Source organism: Caretta caretta, chromosome 2 (assembly GCF_965140235.1).
Source record: "Caretta caretta isolate rCarCar2 chromosome 2, rCarCar1.hap1, whole genome shotgun sequence".
Taxonomy (NCBI): Eukaryota; Metazoa; Chordata; order Testudines; family Cheloniidae; genus Caretta; species Caretta caretta.
In genome coordinates, this window is record NC_134207.1 from 175,879,008 (window position 1) to 175,895,287 (window position 16,280).

General features: G+C 42.6%; 1 protein-coding gene across 7 annotated transcripts in view; it reads right to left on the reverse strand.

The window, feature by feature from the left end:
• HECW1 (HECT, C2 and WW domain containing E3 ubiquitin protein ligase 1) overlaps positions 1-16,280 on the reverse strand; it is a 359,505-nt gene that overhangs the window by 68,377 nt on the left and 274,848 nt on the right. For all 7 annotated transcript variants that reach the window (XM_048839115.2, XM_048839117.2, XM_048839116.2 and 4 more), the window contains 5 exons: positions 16,157-16,278; positions 13,660-13,845; positions 12,249-12,383; positions 2,720-2,825; positions 2,345-2,441 (listed from right to left, as the gene is read on the reverse strand). In XM_048839115.2, coding sequence (XP_048695072.2) covers positions 2,345-2,441; positions 2,720-2,825; positions 12,249-12,383; positions 13,660-13,845; positions 16,157-16,278 — 646 coding nt within the window. The remainder of the gene's footprint in view (positions 1-2,344; positions 2,442-2,719; positions 2,826-12,248; positions 12,384-13,659; positions 13,846-16,156; positions 16,279-16,280) is intronic.

The window sequence follows — 16,280 nt, forward strand, 5'->3', positions numbered from 1 at the left end:
CTGGGAACTGAGTTTGGAACAAAGGCTTCCCGACATATGGAAAAGCTATATAAGGCAGGGAGTAACATCATCTTGGGGCCCTCTCCCCACCAATGAGAACTCCTGGAAACATCTGATGAGCAAAGATTGAACTGGAGGAAGTGCTGGTCCCAGGCTAAAGGGATTTCTAGCCTGTGTATGGAAACTTGGCGGACTGCTTGTATCATCAGTCAGGGAGAGAAATTGCTAATTCAAGTCCTAATGAGTATATTAGGGTAGTTTTCATTTTTGTTTATTTGCGAGGTAATCTGCTTTGATCTGTTTGCTATCACATATAATCACTTAAAATCTATCTTTCTGTAGTTAATAAACTTGCTTTATGCTTTATCTTAATCAGTGTATTTTGAGTGAAGTGTTGGGGAGAAAGTCTCAGCTTGGTTAACACAAGCTTGTTGTGCATATCTTTCATACATCGAGGGGAAATAAAACTATATTAATGAGCTTACATTGTACAGATCCCCGTGCAGTGTAAAATGGCATAATTCTGGGTTTATATTCCAGCAGGGGTGCAAAGTGGGGGAGCTGAGAAATTGGCTGTATGTCCTTGAGTGGCTTAGGTAAAGCACTCAGGTAACTCAGTGGGACCTGCCGTCAGCCACCTGCTGTCATGTTGGGTGATAACAGGTTCTGGTGAGGCTGCCTGAATCTCCAACAAAGCAGTGTGAAAGAGGCCTGCCCAGCTTGTGGGTTTTAGAGCCCACAGAGGTTCCCACGGCTCGCAGACTGCACCCCAAGGGTGACAACCCATCACAGGAGTTGACTGAGAATAAACTGCAACAGTAGCAGAGCTGAGCAGCAATAGTGACTAAAGAAGAATACCAAAGAATTTACAAAGTAAGCCTGCCAGTTTTTAAATATAATTTCTAGTGTAGCATAGTACTTAATATGTGTATGCTTGAAGTGTGTGTATGTTTTAATTGTATTTTACTTACGTAAAACTTAAAGTATAATTTAAAAACTGCGGTCAGAAATTTGTTACAAACTGGCAATTTGTAGCAAAGCGCTTCTCTTAGAATCATTTAAACTGTATGCTATTTTGGTTTGAATGCTCTTTTAATTCACAATAAGGGATTGTGTCTTATTTAGAATTTTTAGATAGACTATATTAGGGATTTTTAGTTACTTGAATAAAAAGACCCTTTGTTTTGGAAGATATACTGCCTGTGTCAATCACTTTATCGGAAGGTTATATCCATGTCCTTTAGTGTTTCCTTAACAACCCCGGAAATTCATACCTTGTGAAGAACAGACTATGGGGCTGATAGGCAGATTATTATAGGGACATCCCAAAATCCATTGTTTGGGGTAACAGGTTCACCTCAGGACTGGGGACTCCTGCAGGCTCTAGGACGCTGTGAGATCAGAGGATCCTAGACCTCAGGCTGCAGCCCTAGCTAAGAAGTCTACACTGCACTGAAACAGCCCCACAGCCTGAGCCCCGCAAGCCCAAGTCAACTGGCATGGTCCAGCCATGGGTTTTTAATTGCAGTCTAGACATACCCTTAGAGGATCCCATACTCTTTGGAGATGTGATTCATGCAAAGGGGGAGTGGCTGGACTTCCCTGTGTCCCACTGATCTCAGGGGCTGTTCTGGGCTCCTGGGAACCACTGGCAGCTGCTATCTGATATGTTGGTAGTTTACGATGGGGACCATCATAGTAAGAGCAGATTCAAGATTGGGGAAATGCTGAGCTGTACTGTACGCTCCTCATCCATAGTGAAGGACCTAGGTCTACACATTTATACTGTGCACAGAAAAGGTGAAATTTTCAAAGCACCTAAGTGTCTTTGAAGCCTAGGTCCCACTGACTTCCCCACTGACCTTTTGTTCTTATTGCTCTATATTAATGTGAATGACAAAATGTAGAGTTATTTGACAGTTGATTTTATAAGCATTATGGGGTCAATCCTGCTCCCTTCTCCTCTGCTGTGGGTTAGAATTGAATATGGGAAGTCCATGCAAAGGACTCCACACTCCAAGATAGCTCCTTGGATGTCCCTGTAGCAGAGTTTGAATGGTAGGGCCAGGTAAGGAGAAGTGGGAGTGAGGCCAGTGGATCCACTGCTATACAGATCTACAGCCAGTGCCCTTACAGAGCATGTGGTGCAGAAGCACCAGCATCATGAATTCCTACTTCCTGGCTGCAGCAATGGCCATAGAGTGGTATAACAATGACCCTGTGGCCTAAAGGGAGAGGATTTCTTTCTTTCCAGGCCCCATGGAACACCCTATCTGCTGGCTCCAAAGCCAATAGGGGACAGGATTAAAGAGACTGTTTACAGTAACTTGAAACAGATCAATACCTGAGTGCATGGTTCCTGGCCAAGCTTGGCTGACGCTCCTGCAGCATCTCAAAAATGTTTGGTTGGCGTAGAAATGCAACAATCTTGTCATTGTAAGCTGGAATAGATAAAGACCACACAGGCTTTTCTTTACTCTAGCAACAAGTGACACTTTTGGAGATGATGACAACTGTGCTACTGAAAATTACTCATCAAATCGTGATAATACAGCATACAGAATAAAGCACACAGTAATACAATATGATCACCATCAATATAATATTCCCTGGCTCCTCATTAAGGAAGAGTTGGTAGAGAGCTAGATAAGGGATAGGACTGTTGAATGGTCTTAAACCCAAGGAGCCCCACTAGAAAGAAAAAATAGGCCCTACTTACCCAGAGGTAATGACTCATGATGGTGCTGGTTTCGAATTGCTGTTACTAGGCTGTTGCCTGGTCTGGTCAACAGAGAAACGCCTCTATTCCGAGAGACTTCTGATGCCTAAAATGAGAGAAGGAAAGAAAAATGTTGTAATTAGACATTTAGCTACATATTAGTCAATACAAAATTTTATTATGTCTTTTTACTTCTGCGACTTTAATCCAAAATCATGAGATTGACTGACTCAGTTTAAGGATTTTTTTTTTTTTTTTTACTGTTATTGGTCACAGTTTTCAACATCCATATTCTAAAGCTGTGATATATTCTGCATAGTCCCAGTCTAGAGAAATTACACATGGAATCAACAACATGCATATTAATACCATAGAAATAATTTAGGCACAAGTTTTCATGAAAAAGGAATGGCTTTGCACTCTGATGGTCAAGTTTTTGCTCAGCTTCAAAGAGGCACACAATTCTGAGTTTGCAAAGGGATGCACACTATGTCCTTGTCTACACTATACAATTTTATCTCTTTAGCTATGCCAGCATAGTTAGAGCAGCAATTCCTCCCTTCCCCAGCGTCAATGCAGTTATACTGGTATAAATGTGCTCATAGAGGTGTATAACTTATTCCAGTCTGACAATGAAATATAAACTACAAGTGCCTTATACCAGTGCCTCATAAAGTGCCTTATATCAGTATAACTGCATCTTTTACAGGCATAACAGTATTAGTAAAAAGTCACATCCCTAATCAACCTTGCTATGCAAGTCAAATTTTTTAAGTGTAGAACAGGCCTTTGCATTCCATTATTACATTTGCATATGCAAATGCCACATTCAGGTAGAAACAGCTATTTGTGCAATTTTTTGAGTAAAAAAATTAAGGACACTTTTGTTTAATTTGGCCCTAAAATATTCATTTGGCACACTGGGATGGAAATTATTGTTGTAATAACATGAGGAAAAGATATATCAGAACAGAAATGGGTAATATTCCCCAGAAGTGAATATGAGTAACTTAACAAGAATTTATGTAAGAGGCATGCATATGCATGGCTTCTGTTTATCCAAACAGAAGCAGTACATGTCCAACACTGTCTCTGGTTTGGGCCTTTTCTACATCAGGAAAATGACCCACTGTTGACAGTGATTATCAGCTATGCTTTGCCCTGGATTTTTTCCAACTGTTGAAGAAAGCTGCCAGTATAGACAAGCTGATAACAAACACTGACATCAAAAGCATTACTAAGGCCATATTTCACAAAATAATAGCTGGCAAAATCCAGCTACTCCCTCCAGTGCCTCTCCACCATGCGTGGCCACTGGTTTTGGCTCAAATTCCTACCTGTTCTTTTTAAGGTAAGTTTATAAGATCGAGTATGCCCTGTCACCATACAATGGCAGTGGCCATCCCAGAAGGGAAGCCAACTGGAGAGAATGGTGACACTTCACCATTGCTACTGATCTGTTTTGATTTCTGGAGGTGTAGCAGGATTCTAGACATAGATTGTCCTCTAGTCTTTAGCTGTTGACTTCAATAAAACTTCAGTTTACACTAGCTGAGTATCTGGCCTATTAAGTTTTTTAAAGGGTAGCTGGGATTAGCCTTGACCTTTTAGCTCTGCAGAAAGGGGGAAATGGATGCCCTTGCACCCAAAATTGTAGAAATTTTACAGGACAAACTACATAATGCTACTGAAGATCAAGAAACTTAAAAATGGACATCAAAAGCCTTTATAGGGGTCTTTAATTTAGGAAGATACTTCATTGCAATGGAAAAACAGGAATAAGAGTGAACAATTTTTGAGTAAATCAATTTTGTGGAGTGGAATAGGAATAGGAAGGTGTTCTAGAATATTCACAATATGTTCTTATATGAAATATGAGGCACAGATTAAGGAGGAAAGTGCATTTTGGAAAGGTCTGTCTTTTGGCAGTTGTGGTACGGCTTTGTATAGAAGAGCTTAGAAACAATGGTGGCCCATCAATAAAAGCTGTACAATTATTATCTCTACTTTTTCCAGAGAATGCTTTTTACATGTGAAGGTGAAGAAAGCTGACTTAATCAGGAAGTCATATTTGTATATTCCAATCTCATAAGGGAGGCTTAATTTACAAGTACATTTGAGATGTTAAAATGTGAGGTGTTGATTCAAGGGCAACTATACTGAACCTTGAAGGCTGTTAAACCTTTTACTGGAAGGCATTTTCTCCAGCTCACAAATAACTTTTGTGGCTCTTTTCTGCACCGTTTCCAGTTTTTCAAAATCCTTTAAAAAATATAGACACCTGAACTGTACACCAGTATCTGTCTCAGCAGCACCAAATACAGAAGTAAAATCCCCTCCCCACTCACTACTCCCCTGCTTATACATCTGAGGATCAACTTAGCCCTCTTTGCCAAAGCATCACACTGGGAGCTCATGTTCAGTTGCTTTTCCACTATCACCCTAAATCCATTTTCAGAGTCACTGTATTTTTAGATATAGTCCCCCATTCTGTAGCTATGGCCTGCAATCCTTGTTCCTAGTTGTATAACTTTCCATTTGGCTGCATTAAAATGCATTTTGCTTGAATGGACCCAGCTTGCTATGTGATCCTGATCATTCTGTAGGACTACCCAGTCCTCATCATTATATACCACTCTGTCAATCTTTGTGTTATCCACATGTTTTATCAGCAGTGATTTTATATTTACTTCCACATCACTGATGAAAATGTTGAACAGCCGTGGGCCTAGTACTGATCCCCAAGGAGGCCCAGTAGAACATCCTTCCTCCATTCAATGATGATTCTCCACAGACAACTACTTTTTGAGATCTGTCATTTTTAGCCAGTTCTTAATCCATGTTATGTGTGTTTTATTGACATTGTACAGCGCTAATATTTTAATCAGAATGTTGTGTGGTACCAAGTCAAATGCCTTACAAAATTCTAAGTCTATTACCTCTATGCAGTTACATTTATCAAACGTCTAATCACATCAAAGAACGAAATCAGAACTGTTTGACAAGACCTATTTTCCATAAAGTCATGCTGACTGGCATTAATTATATCCCTATCCTTTACTCTCAGTGCAAAGACCATAATTGCCCTTCATTAAGTTGAGGAGGAGGATGAGAAACAGTTGATTTATTTAATTGATGCTGACAGATCTTTAAAATCTCCAGTTTGCTTCTCTCCTGCTGTTTAGAGGGCTCTCCTTGCTGCTCAGCAGAGGAGCCAGCAGAACTTCAAGCAGCTGGCAAGTGGCCAGAGGGAAGCGTGTTTTGACATGTTTTTCCTCTCTCTCTCAAACCTAAGTGAGTCTCTGGGATTTCCCCATGGGCATGATTTATAGGACAAAAACATATCCCATTCATATTAACAATAGCTATCGTGGTATGAAACCTTTTGGTCTTGGTAAATTTGTTTTGGTGCTAGAGTCTTCTGCTCTGTAAAGGGTGGGCTTTCAGAGCCTGACCCAAAGCCCACAAAAGTCAATGGGAGTCTTTCCACTGGGCATCAGGACCTAGGAGTAGTTTGCAATTTCCTCAAGTGTGTTAATTATTCAACAGTATTCTCGTTATTTAACAGTATTAGACTGTTTCATCTGTTTTTTTTTCTCTCTCTCTTTTTCTTAAACAACTTTATGGATTTATAGTGCGCAGTTCTCTGCTAGTCCTTGATATATGAGCTGCACGTGTTTGTTAGGTTTGGCAAGTAAGTTGTATGCCATTGTTTCTGTTCCCTGGTTGGATGAATGTGGAAGCACTTCCAGGGTAAATGCTTCCACTAGCATGGATTACTGTGTGCACAACTTTCAGATTTGCTTTTTGTGAACCAGCTGTGGCAGCAAAATTCAATTATAGATAGAAGGTGGGTGAGGGAATATCTTTTATTGGACCATCTTCTGCTGGGGAAAGAGACAAGCTTTCGAGTGACACAGACCTCTTCTTCAGGTCAGGTTTACTTCAGCTCTGTGTTGCTCAAAAGCTTGTCTCTTTCACCAAAAGAAGTTGGTCCCATTAAAGATATTATCTCACCCAGTTTGTCTCTCTAATATCCTGGCACCAACACAGCTACAACAACACTGCAAACAGTAAAATTCAGTGCTATGGTGCTGGCAGAAATTGATTGCTAAGTCAGGGTAGTAGGCATGACAGAAGCAAATTCATTAACAAATTTATGTGAACATTTGAGAAAAATGTTGTTGTTCACCCACGATGGGAAAATTCACACAACCCTCCAGTGCTCTCTCTCCCCTGCCAGTACTGATATCCCAGAAGCAGTGATGTTGTTGCCTCCAGTCCCACGCACTAGTCCAAAACAGCCTCTCCAAGGGGGCTGGGTGGCACAGCATGATCCTGCTGGAGTTAACACTGATTGGGTCAATATCAACTCCCCTAGGAATTTTCCTGCTGGTTTTCTGGGAGAGGATGATGAATACAACAGCTGTTCCCTTGGCTGTGATCCACTCCCAACTTGTTCCTTCTCCCCTCCACCCCCACAACCCTAAAAAGCCTCTACCATGTGCAGTTCTGCAGGTGGGAGAGAAATGCTGGTGCTTTAGCATCCCTGCCTCCACGATCATTTGGGCCTCGAGTGGCATTTATGCTCCCGTCATCCCCTCCACACTGTGCAGTGGGGAATGTTATCTCCATGCAACAGAGAAAAGATCATTTGAAATGATTTCAGTATCATAAAGCCTATCATCAGTAATCTAACAGCATGGAAACACACCTCAGCACACAGTACTACACATGATAGGGAGAATATCTTATCAGATACTAGAGTCACAGTGAGCTGCTGAACTGTCAGGCCATAATTGTATTGGATGCCTTGATTTTATTAAAGCCTGGGCCAGAACCTCAAACACTGAGTCTTCCTTCAAAATCTATTTCCATTGTCTTATCAATTTGGTTGATTTGCATTAGAGAGGGTCATATGTCTACAGTCTGCTATTGACAGGTCATTCGATAAATACTCTAGCAAGAAAGAAATATGAAGCCACTATCTTTTGAAAGATAAAAAGTCACAAAACCATCTATTAAAACCCTTCAGATATAAGGGATATTTTAAAGTGTGCAAAAGACAGGTGTCAGATAGAATGGTGCTGTTATTCCTCTCATGTCTGCATTCTGTTTCACTATCCCAAATGCATCTGCTGTCAACGGTAGGGCAGCATCATGGGACCTCAAGCTTTCTTTGCCCTTATTGTACTTCTCTTTTCCCCCAAGTCTTCCTCTTGCACAGTCAAGTGTCACTTCATTTTGTGGATGTCCTACAGGTACCTCAGAACACAGCCAAGTTACAGTGATGGATGTTACAATAAGAAGGTGTCTGAGTATAGGAAAGCAATATATGAAGAGTGGTGAATGGCTGTCATTAGTGGTGAATGGCTGTCATCTTCTCCTGAAGATGGAGCTATTTCAATTTATCCCAGTGGAGGATCAGGCCCAATACATGCCAGATGGAAGTGAACAGACTGAGCAATATACAGTAGCTGAGACAGTGGAAGCACAGGATCATTCTCTGAGAAAGGACAGTATGTGGGTAGGGGGATGGAAAGAAGCCATAATTGGCAGAGCAAAGAGAGCAGCTGAGAGTATAGGAAGAGATGATAATAAGGAGGTAGTTGGGAGCATGGCCACAAAGGGCTTTGAACACATGGTGAGTGAGTCCATAGCAGATTCAAAGGCAAAGGAGGTTTTCATCTTGAGGGTGATGTACTGCTGGGTATACAGGTTGAATATATGGGTGTGTAGTAGCATTCTGAACAGACTGGAATTTGGATACAAGTGACTTTGGGAGGCCATGAGAAATGAGTTTCAATGTTCAAGGCATGAAGTGACAAATTCATGAATGAGTGGGTCAGCAGAGTCAGTGTCAAGGAAGTGGCAGATATAGGGCTGATAGCATGAAGACTTGAGAGGAGAAAAGGAGAACTCAGGGTTCAGGGAAACTAAGATTAAGGAGCTGGGAGAACAGTATATGAGGGTTTAGATTTTTCTTTGGCCAAATGGGATTACTGGGGTGAAATTCCAAATGCTTTTAAGCTGCATCTGCTTGTCAAAAGCTAAAAATAAGAACCATCATGTGCCCTAGCACAGGGCTCCTGCCTCATACTGAGAACGAGGGGCGATCAGCGAGTTATCTCAAGCGCCTATATACAAATGCACAAAGCCTGGGAAACAAGCAGGGAGAACTGGAGGTCCTGGCAAAGTCAGGGAATTATGATGTGATTGGAATAACAGAGACTTGGTGGGATAGCTCACATGACTGGAGTACTGTCATGGATGGGTATAACCTGTTCAGGAAGGACAGGGAGGCCAGAAAAGGTGGGTGAGTTGCACTGTATGTAAGGGAGCAGTATGACTGTTCAGAGCTCAAGTATGAAACTGCAGAAAAACCTGAGAATCTCTGGATTAAGTTTAGAAGCGTGAGCAACCAGGGTGATGTCGTGGTGGGAGTCTGCTATAGACCATCGGACCAGGGGGATGAGGTGGACGAGGCTTTCTTCCGGGAACTCGCAGAAGCTACTAGATCGCACGCCCTGGTTCTCATGGGCGACTTCAATCATCCTGATATCTGCTGGGAGAGCAATACAGCGGTGCACAGACAATCCAGGAAGTTTTTGGAAACTGTAGGGGACAATTTCCTGGTGCAAGTGCTGGAGGAACCAACTAGGGGCAGAGCTCTTCTTGATCTGCTGCTCACAAACCGGGAAGAATTAGTAGGGGAAGCAAAAGTGGATGGGAACCTGGGAGGCAGTGACCATGAGATGGTCGAGTTCAGGATCCTGAAACAAGGAAGAAAGGAAAGCAGCAGAGTAAGGACCCTGGACTTCAGAAAAGCAGACTTTGACTCCCTCTGGGAACTGATGGACAGGATCCTCTGGGAGAATAACATGAGGGGGAAAGGAGTCCAGGAGAGCTGGCTGTATTTTAAAGAATCCTTATTGTGGTTACAGGGACAAACCATCCCGATGTGTAGAAAGAATAGTAAATATGGCAGGTGACCAGCTTGGCTTAACAGTGAAATCCTCGCTGATCTTAAACACAAAAAAGAGGTTTACAAGAAGTGGAAGATTGGACAAATGACCAGGGATGAGTATATATATATATATATTGCTTGGGCATGTAGGAATGAAATCAGGAAGGCTAAATCACACCTGGAGTTGCAGCTAGCGAGGGATGTTAAGAGTAACAAGAAGGGTTTCTTCAGGTATGTTGGCAACAAGAAGAAAGCCAAGGAAAGTGTGGGCCCCTTACTGAATGAGGGAGGCAACCTAGTGACAGAGGATGTGGAAAAAGCTAATGTACTCAGTGCTTTTTTTGCCTCTGTCTTCACGAACAAGGTCAGCTCCCAGACTACTGCACTGGGCAGCAAAGCATGGGGAGGAGTGGCCAGCCCTCTGTGAAGGAAGAAGTGGTTCGGGACTATTTAGAAAAACTGGTGCACAAGTCCATGGGGCCGGATGCGTTGCATCCGAGAGTGCTAAAGGAATTGGAGGATGTGATTGCAGAGCCATTGACCGTTATCTTTGAAAACTCATGGCGATCGGGGGAAGTCCCGGAAGACTGGAAAAAGGCTAAAGTAGTGCCAATCTTTAAAAAAGGGAAGAAGGAGGATCCTGGGAACTACAGGCCGGTCAGCCTCACCTCAGTCCCCGGAAAAATCATGGAGCATGTCCTCAAGGAATCAATTCTGAAGCACTTAGACGAGAGGAAAGTGATCAGGAACAATCAGCATGTATTCAGCAAGGGCAAGTCATGCCTGACTAATCTAATTGCCTTCTATGATGAGATAACTGGTTCTGTGGATGAAGGGAAAGCAGTGGACGTGTTATTCCTCGACTTTAGCAAAGCTTTTGACAAGGTCTCCCACAGTATTCTTGTCAGCAAATTAAAGAAGTATGGGCTAGATGGATGCACTACAAGGTGGGTAGAAAGTTGGCTAGATTGTCGGGCTCAACGGGTCGTGATCAATGGCTCCATGTCTAGTTGGCAGCCGGTATCTAGCGGAGTGCCCCAAGGGTCGGTCCTGGGGCCAGTTTTGTTCAATATCTTCATTAATGATCTAGAGGATGGTGTGGATTGCACCCTCAGCAAGTTTGCGGATGACACTAAACTGGGCGGTTTCAGAGTAACAGCCGTGTTAGTCTGTATTCGCAAAAAGAAAAGGAGTACTTGTGGCACCTTAGAGACTAACCAATTTATTTGAGCATAAGCTTTCGTGAGCTACAGCTCACTGGGAGGAGAGGTAGATACGCTGGAGGGTAGGGATAGGATACAGAGGGACCTAGACAAATTGGAGGATTGGGCCAAAAGAAATCTGATGAGGTTTAACAAGGACAAGTGCAGAGTCCTGCACTTAGGACGGAAGAATCCAATACACCGCTACAGACTAGGGACCGAATGGCTAGGCAGCAGTTCTGCAGAAAAGGACCTAGGGTTTTCAGTGGACGAGAAGCTCGATATGAATCAACAGTGTGCCCTTGTTGCCAAGAAGGCCAATGGCATTTTGGTGTGTATAAGTAGGGGCATTGGCAGCAGATCCAATGATGTGATCGTTCCCCTCTATTCGACACTGGTGAGGCCTCATCTAGAGTACTGTGTCCAGTTTTGGGATCCACACTACAAGAAGGATGTGGAGAAATTGGAAAGAGTCCAGCGAAGGGCAACAAAAATTATTAGGGGTCTGGAACACATGACTTATGAGGAGAGACTGAGGGAACTGGGATTGTTTAGTCTACAGAAGAGAAGAATGAGGGGGGATTTGATTGCTGCTTTTAACTACCTGAAAGGTGGATCCAAAGAGGATGGATCTAGACTATTCTCCGTGATAGCGGATGACAGGACAAGGAGTAATGGTCTCAAGTTGCAGTGGGGGAGATTTAGGTTGGATATTAGGAAAAACTTTTTCACTAGGAGGGTGGTGAAACACTGGAATGCGTTACCTAGGGAGGTGGTGGAATCCCCTTCCTTAGAAGTTTTTAAGGTCAGGCTTGACAAGGCCCTGGCTGGGATGATTTAGTTGGGTTTGGTCCTGCTCTGGCCAGGGGGTTGGACTAGATGTCCTCCAGAGGTCCCTTCCAACCCTGATATTCTATGATTCTATGATTCAACCTTTCCAGACGACTGTACCCCTTTCAGGAGCCTGATTTGTCTTGTGTACCCCAAGTTTCACCTCCCTTAAAAACTACTTGCTTACAAAATCAGACATAAAAATACAGAAGTGTCACAGCACACTTGAAAAATTGCTTACTTTCTCATTTTTTACCACATCATTGTAAAATGAATCAATTGGAATATAAATATTGTACTTCCATTTCAGTGTTTAGTATAGAGAGCAGTATAAACAAGTCATCGTCTGTATGAAATTTTAGTTTGTACTGATTTTGCTAGTGCTTTTTGTGTAGCCTGTTGTACAACTAGATAAAGATCTAGATGAGTTGATGTACCCCCTGGAAGATCTCTGTGTACTCCCAGTTCAGAACCACTTCCCTAGCAGATATACCATATATTTAGGAAGGGGTCTTAATGCTATAGTTACCTCTCCAGCACTGTAGCTGCGAAGTCGCTGGAGATGCTGCCTGTGAGTCAGATGATTAGGGAGACGGCCATTTTGAAGTGGGATCCTGGGATCGATGAAAGTGGTAGCACGGCTGTTGTGGTCAACAAAGAAGGACTGTAATAAAAAGAATACTGTATATTCATAAGCAGAAAGCTAACATGGTGAAAGAGTTGAGGGATGAGAAAGCAGCATACAAACTGAGCAGGGAATAGTGCGTATCATATGTGCCACATTTTGCAATCATGATCGTACACAATTTACAGCTTAATGAGTTATTAGTCCAATATACCTTGTATTACTACAGTAACTCATTTTCTACCATACTAATTTGCCAAATTCCTTGAAATTGATTCAAACTGGTATCATCGTAATTTAAAACCAGCCAGTTCCCTTTTGGAGCTTGTCCCTTATTTTTAGGTGCAATGCACAACTCTAGGTGTGAGCATACTGATTATGGTCTATGGACCTGATTCTACAAGGTGCTGAGTGCCTCCTGCCAGGTGCTGGCACCCTTAATTACCAGCAAAGTTAGTGGATGTTGATGGTGCTCAGTGTCACACAGGACTTGACCATTAGATTTCAGCATCACTTCTTTTTAAATGGATAGCCAACAGCTAGACATGAGGGGCCTGACGACAAGAAAGGCTGAGTGCTCGCAACTTCTAATGAGCTTCAACTCAGCCCCTCAAAATCAAGCCTTATTCTGTTAACTCCTTAGCCTTGCACCTGGAAAATTTGGGGAAAGTTCTGCCTTCATACCACATGCAACCTCATTTGTGGGTGTTTGGACTATGTTTTGGTTAGTCCCATTATTGAGTCTGGAGTCACAGGGTCCATTTCTCCTCTCAGTTACACTGGCATAAATCAGATATAACTCTTCTGAAATCAGTGGAGTCACAGTGCTGCAAAACTGCTGAAAGTAAGAGCAGAATCAGTTCATGCAGCTGAGACGTGGCTCTAAATCTGAACTCTCCCAAAGTATGAGGCAGAGGTATTCAGACAGAGTGTTTCTAGTCAGCATTATTAAGTCAAATATTATAAATATAGTGTTTGATTAGTGTGTGTGTGGGACAGAGAGGGGCGGGGGTTGGTGCAAGATTAACAATGCCTGGTATAGCATTATACAATACTGGATGCTAGCACGAATCAGACCACACTTCTTAGTGTCCTTGTGTGATGACAGAAGATAGCATAGAGAATGACATTTCTAGGGGCTAAACCTAAGACAAAGGTTTTTATTGTCGGGAATAATTCTGTGTGCTCACTGATATACAAACCAGTTAGTCACAAATTTTAAGTTCACAAGAAACCTTTCACGATCATCTAGCCTCGTGTGAGATCGGCAGGACAGGGAAATTCACCCAGTGATTAATTGTGTTGATGCTCTCACCTTGCCCTGTTGATCTGTTTTGATCTCCCAACCCCGTGGAAGTTCCAGTTGGGTGTCAGCAAACATGTTGATAAAATTTACCAGGTCCCTATTGTGCTGATAGCGCTCAAAATTCCGAGCATCTCTGCGGATCTTTAGAATCATGTGCTTCAAGCAGGTGCTGTTAGTGAAGACTCGATAGGCACTCTAGGATAAGGAAATCAGGATAAGGAAATCAGTTCCAGTGTTTCAAAAATGCGTTTGGCTAGCAGATATGACATACAACCTTAAGGCCTGATACAAATCCCACTGAAATCAACAGCAATCTTTCCATCGATTTCAATGGGCTTTGGATTAAGTTCTAAGTGAACACATAGAAATAACCAGTTGCCACCTGGAAAAGTGAAAATTCCATACCTCTATTCACAGTAGTTAACAGTACCAAACTGCCAGATTACAAGGGTAACTGTGCATATTTCTGGGGTATCACACATTTGAAATACATGCAGTTGTGTTTATTTCACTGATCACACATTCAGAGAGATGTACTGTTTGTGTGAATGTAGACTATCACAGGGTTCAAAAAAGAACTAGACAAGTTCATGGAGGATAGGTCCATCAATGGCTATTAGCCAGGATGGGCAGGGATGGTGTCCCTAATCTCTTGTTTGTCAGAAGCTGGGATAGCATACTGCACAGCAGATGTTATATCATAATGTGCTACAACTGACCATTTCAGTATCACTTAGCAGCACTAGGGAAACCCAGAATTTCACATAGTTTTATCCCTCTAGGGACATAAAATATGTGTTAAACAAGAGTGTTTCCATTTTAGTTTTAACTGCTGGATAATATTTTCCAACTCAAATTTCACTGGCATAATTAACACTTCTAAATTTTAATCGGAGTTTGTGGTTAAAATGTTTTAATGGCTTTAAGCCTAAAGTTATGTAGTACACTATTTTTACACAAATGGAATTTGTATGACTGTGTTGATAGGCTATTCTGGCTCCAATACCAAAGACAGCTTTGTAAACGAAGTGTAGGCATTCCTTAGTCTTAGTCACTTTTGTGACAAAGTTGGGACTGAGCATCTTGTGAGTTGTCCCTTGTACCAACTAAGACTTGTTTCAAGATAGCTTATAAAATCTTTCAGTTCCTTTTGAGAGAAGACCCATTAGCATTAGTAACGGATTAACCTCAAAAGGTTCAGAAGGGATGTTATGATGTTTATCTTACCAAATATTATCCAAATCTCTAGAGAACAGCTTCTCCCAGGGAGATTTTGCAGACTTCCTGCTCCTAGTTGGCCTGAAATTAAACCTTTTTCACTGCATGTCAGTTTTCATTCCCAGTTGCAAGCAGGAAGTGAAGTCCCATTCTAACAATGGGAAAGAGAAATTATCTATGCTTTTCTGAACCTTTGAAAAGTTTGGTTTGGGTTAGAGGTAGGTTCAGTTCAGTTCTTATTTTATACAATAGAGCTGCATCATCCCTAGTCTGTAACTGTTCATTGAGTGCTAGGTTGTGCCCAGCTGCTTGAGTGTAAAAATTGCAGAGGACGCAAGAAGCCTTCCAGCTTCTGTGCAAGGCCAAGAGAAGAGGGATCCAATAGAGCTTTCTGGACACCTTAAGCAGAAGGATGCAAAAATGGGTGGGGAGGAGGCAGGGCTATGACCCCAGTTCCCTCTGCACCAGGCAGTAGAACTGGCCAGATGCATGGGGAGTACGCTGCACCTTCTGAGAGGGAACAAGTAGTGGGGGCAGGCCTGTGAGGTGCCAGGGAATTCCTCTCTGAGGCAGAATCCCATCAAGAGTTCCCTAGGGGGTAGTGTGAGCATGCTACATCCAACCTGGTCTAGTTCCCATAAAGGACAATTGAGTTCTGAGTCAGGGAATTAAGGATTCACTGGGTATGTCTACAATCCAATGTAACCCCAGGGTTAGTAGAATTCCAGTTAGCAGACCTTGGGCTTGAGTGTCTACACTCATTTATAACCCTAGGTTAGGAATTGTTGAACCCTGGGTCCCAACATGGGGTTCCAGGATTTTCACTGCATTATGTGGGTCTGAGTCCAACCACACATACTCCATACCTCCTAGCACTCTCTGAAAGTGTGGCCACTCTGTCCCTTTGTTCATGGTGCAGTGTAGGAAAACTTGACTATTTAGCAAACTTGACTGTCAAGAGGACAAAGAAAGCTGGCCTATGGAATTGCGGAATACTTTTGGTGGATTCCTAGAGAATGAGTCCAGTGTGGCTGTGTCTACACTGCAAAGCAATAGGGTTTGAACCCTGGGTCCTGGCTCGACTCAGGCTTAACCCTCCACCACCTTGGGCCCTGGGTTAGCGCGATTTGTATGTGAATGGAAAAGGGGTTAGGCTGAAGCCTGAGTTTGAACCCTGGGCTTACATTGCAGTGTAGTAATACCCACTGTGCACTCTTAAAAGAGGTCCAGAGCTCTTCCTTTTGACGCAGAAGGCAGGAGTGAGAGACGGTGAGATACTGGTGCTTACATAGTTTGCGTGCAGCACAGTGAAGAATTCGGGGTTTGTGATGAACTTTACAGCTGGAGACTGTAGCAGCAAGGTGATTTTTTGAGAATTCACTGGAGAAAGGGACCCTTCTCTCCTAATTTCT